This window comes from Oryzias melastigma, linkage group LG20 (genome assembly GCF_002922805.2).
Source record: "Oryzias melastigma strain HK-1 linkage group LG20, ASM292280v2, whole genome shotgun sequence".
NCBI lineage: Eukaryota > Metazoa > Chordata > Actinopteri > Beloniformes > Adrianichthyidae > Oryzias > Oryzias melastigma.
The window spans coordinates 22,144,031-22,148,395 of record NC_050531.1 but is presented as its reverse complement, the minus strand read 5'-3'; the positions used below and the strand labels follow the sequence as shown (position 1 = coordinate 22,148,395).

Sequence of the window (4,365 nt, the reverse complement as noted above, 5' to 3'; positions counted from 1 at the left end):
ACATATTCACGTTCAACCTGCACAAAAACTGATGGAAATGTATGTTGGAAACACGTAAAATGTTCGGTCAAGATGCACGTTGCTGCATTGTTTTGCCAGCTCGTTGCTAGCTACTTTAAGAGCCTAAATCTTATTGTTGGTCGCACTTTTTTTTTTTGTAAGAAGTCTAAGTGAGTTACACCATTTTCTTAATCTTCACTGTTGATCTTTTTTCTTGGTCGTACGGACCGGAGAAAGCCCAGCTAGAATCTACAGCGCTAATGCTAACGCTAGCTTTCTGCTCAGTGACACAAACACAGCAGAGAGCAGATGTTAGTGAAGGAGCTGTGGATGTAAACTTTAACCTGCCACAACATTTACTGTTATTATCTCTGTGTTTGAATCTTAACAGTTTGGCAGATGTATTTGATGTTATCATCAAAGTTTTAAAATGTTTTTTGTATCAGTTAAAGATGTTAGCTGGAGCCTTTTTCTCAAAGTAAAATGAAATCGTCTATTTGAAGGTAAATTCTGAAGCAATTGAGATTTATTTACCATGTATGTAATCCAAAAATAATAAAAGTTTCAGTTTCATTTGAAAATGTGGTAAAGGGTGTTTTTATTATTATTATTATTTAGCACTTTGAGATGTTTTTAATAGAGAAAGGACTTTACTAAACTTTATCAGTCATTCATGCTATAAACTTCATCAGTCTCCCTCATTTCTGGTCTTGGATGACAATCATTTACAAGATCTGTTTTGTGGATTTTAGCTCAGAGGCAAAATAAAAACTCAGATATTTAGAAGCTGTTCATTTGACAGCAATGCATTACCTGTAGCAGTAGAATGCACATTTCTTGCAATATTTACAGATTAATCTTAATAGATAACTAATTTTAATAAAAATAAATATTGTTTAAAATATGTTTACTTCTTTCAACTAAAATCATTATAATTCAATTTTTGTCAATTTGAATTTATTTTAAAGAAATCGTGATAAAATCAAAATCATGAAATAAAATTGAAAAAAATTGTGATTTTCTTTTTTTGCCACATCGCCCAGCCCTACTTTTTAGTAGTGAAGTGCTCACGTAAATAAATGTGAATCAGCTGATTCTGTTGCAACGAAAAGCCATTTGCGCTGTTAGGTAACACTTTACGGTCATTTAGTGTTGCATAGCAGGACAACAACGTATAAAGAAAATCTGATTCAGCTTACTCGCGTTGATAATGTAAACAGGGTAAGAGTTACGCCATGTCAAACAGCGCATGTTATTTAGGGGTCACCAGTGACGCCACACACCCACAAGACAGCACACTGAACGCATTTTTTTCAATGATTTTTTATCTTCACTGGTGTCCGTGGCAGACATAAAATCCTGCCCACCTTCATCCACATTTGTCATAGGAGGGATCACGTAACAATGTACGGCTTCTGTCATCTGGACCCCATAAGAGAGCATGAGGGCTAAAGGGTTAAAACACATGTAAATGTTTGATATTCTTATGTGAGCAGCCTGAGTTCACAACAATGAAGAGTAGGAATCAAAGTTTCAGACTTAAACCTATAAATATGTATTATTATGTTAACAGATGACACGTCATCATGCCACCACCCCCGTGCCTCGCTATTGGTATGCTGATTCTGGCTGCAGGAAGCAAATGAAGACCAGATTTTGTTTGTTTTCCAGTAAAGTCTGCTTTAACGTGTTTGTTGTTGACACCCCCCCCCCCACACACACACACACACACCACCACCACCACCACCACCACACACAAACGCATCATGTAAACACTTAGCTAGGTTCTCTGCTTTTCAAAAGCAGCAAGTGGAAAGGTCAGAGGTCACTCACTGTGTTCCTGGGAGTTTTTTAGCTCCTCTCTCAGTGTCTGATAAGACTGTCAAACTCACACTTTTAGGTTCTCCTGTTAGCTACCGCCTGCTGTCCACACCCCAGTGCTCGTCTCTCAGAACACGATGATCTGGGTTCCAGCTGCAGGACACTCCAGCACAAGTTTAAAGATGAGATTGCTCAACCAGATTGCATTTGCATGCAGAAAGTTTTCTAGAGTCAACTTGCTGTTTGTCACATCAACCAAACCTGGGAGGTCAACTAATACTTGTTGCTTGTGTTCCAGTACAGACTGCTGCTGGAGGAATCCATCTAAAGAGGAGGAGATGTCCAGCACCAGGGAACAACATCAAACCCAAGTGAATAAAGACAAGAACCGCGTCAGAGCAGACAAAGTGCAGCCTGAGAGTTTGACAACTTCAAGCAGACCTCTGGGCCTGGAGCAGCAGAGCGCTACGGCTCTTTCAGGGAGACAGATGGGCGAGAGCTGAAACTTTCTGTCCTTCAGCTTCACTTTGGGCAGATTTGTTCCACCCTGGAAGGGCAGCAGGTCCAACTATGAGAAGGAAGCAGACAGTTTGGAAAAGTGTCTGACCATTCACCTGCTGAACATGTGACTAGCAGCATCCACCATGGGCAGTGGGGGGAGGATGTCCCTCGAAGGTATCCTTCCACTTGACACCAGATAAAAGCCCGTTTTCAGAACGGTGGGGTTTGTTTATTTAATTTATCAGAACCAGCAGCTGATGTCACTCCAGAACACCAACTAGAGCAGGAACTACAAGCAGCTACTCAGGTTCAAAACCCATTCCAAGAACCTGGGGGTGGGGTAGGAAAATAGGTCTTAGGAAACTTACCAGACGACCCCAAACGCCCCATAGCCAATGGGCCGGTCCGGTTCAATGTCCAGCTGCTGTTGAAGGTGATGTGAGTTCTGTTGCTGGTGGTGATGGTGGTGGTGGTGGGCTTTGACACCAGCAGCAGCCTGAACCTGGGCAGGGGCAGCTGCAGCTGCCGGCCCGGGGGCTTGTCCGGGAGCAGGAGAGGGGAAGTATGGCTGCTGCTGGCCGGGGTTGAGCATCACCGCCGCAGCAGCTGCCGTGGTGGTGTGCTGCTGGACCGTGTGCACGGCTGCAGCAGAGCCTGGGTGCTGCAAGTGGTGCTGGCCCGCATGGTGGTGATGGTGGTGGTGGTGCATGTGGGGCGGCGGGAGGTGCTGGAGCTGCTGGTGGTGGTGGGCAGCCACCGCAGAGGAGCCGCCAGAGTAAGCAGCCATCATTTTTGGAACATTGGCGGCAGTGGTGCCACACAGAGCCATCCACCTCCTGAGGAGACGATGAGGGACAGCAGACACTTAACCAGAACAGAACCACAACCGCTTTAGGTCCAATGGATCCAACATGAGATGGACCAGCCTCAGTGGGAGCAGAGGGGCGGTCTGTCAAGCATGGTGTCAACAGGGATGTGACCCACTTCCTCACCCCAGTGTTCTCTGCTCACAGCGGCATCAGAGTGGCGGGTCAGAAAGTAACTGGTCTGGGGGATTCAGAGGAACAGAACCCGAACCCCGGTCCGGGAACACAGCTGTTGGCCCGCGACGGCCCTCATGAGGCGGCCTCCGTCCTGACAGCACCGGCTGTGGTTACATCACATGTCACGCAGCCGCAGCTTCATCTCCCGCGTCGCAGTCCAGCCTCCACGCGCTCCGGATCAGCACCGGAAGCCCTCCCACCGAGCAGCTCTTGCGGTTCGGAGATGTTCGGCGCTGTTCCGAACGGGCTTTTTTCTGGTGTGTGTGTGTGCGCGCGCGGGGGGGGGGGCTACTTCGTGGTCGGAGGTGAACTCGGAGCCAAGGGTCCGGTCCAGAGAGGGTGTCTCCCGCCCAGGGAGCAGGCCGCCCCCATCCGGTCCACTCACACGGAGCCTCGCGGGTCCACGGCGGTCAGGAGCGGGGACGGGGCCGCGAGCATGGCTCGAGGGGTAGCAAAGCCTCGCAGGCGGCTGCAGTCGGTGTCAGGGGTTCGGTCCGTCCGCCCGCCTCGGTCCTGGGGCCCACAGGTGCGCATGCAGCGGAACACGTGACCGGAGAGGGGAAAGTTCGGGGAAAGTTCGAGGAGAAGGCGGGATGACCCGGCTCCGCCTGACAGCCCGGAGCTAGCTCAGCTGCTCGAGCCGCGGCTCCGCATCCGGAATGGAGCAGAGCGGGAACCGCTGCTGACTGTGGCGCCGACACGGAACCAGAACGCCCCAGCCGAACCTCCGCAGGTCGGAGCTGCTCAGTGCCGATCGATCAGGTGATCGATTACCATAAAACCAAGAGGAGCGCTCGATCCAACATGGTGAACACAATCTGCGCTAATCGGCGGTGAGATTAGACACAGCGAGCAGCCAATCACATTCTGCTCCGCAGTGACGGATTTGAATTCTCCCTGATTGGCAGGAGGTTCAGCCAATGACGGCGCTCCAGCTGGGGTGACAGTGAGGCTGAGCGCTGCTCGGGGCGTCTGTGGAAGCACCCCCCCCCCCCCCCCC

At 49.5% G+C, this 4,365-nt stretch overlaps 1 protein-coding gene across 2 annotated transcripts in view; it reads right to left on the bottom strand.

The window, feature by feature from the left end:
• nlk2 (nemo-like kinase, type 2) overlaps positions 1-4,210 on the bottom strand; it is a 74,145-nt gene extending 69,935 nt beyond the window's left edge. For both annotated transcript variants that reach the window (XM_024279711.2, XM_024279712.2), the window contains exon 1: positions 2,691-4,210. In XM_024279711.2, coding sequence (XP_024135479.1) covers positions 2,691-3,151 — 461 coding nt within the window. In that variant the 5' untranslated portion in view covers positions 3,152-4,210. The remainder of the gene's footprint in view (positions 1-2,690) is intronic.
• Between the last annotated feature and the right edge of the window lie 155 nt (positions 4,211-4,365).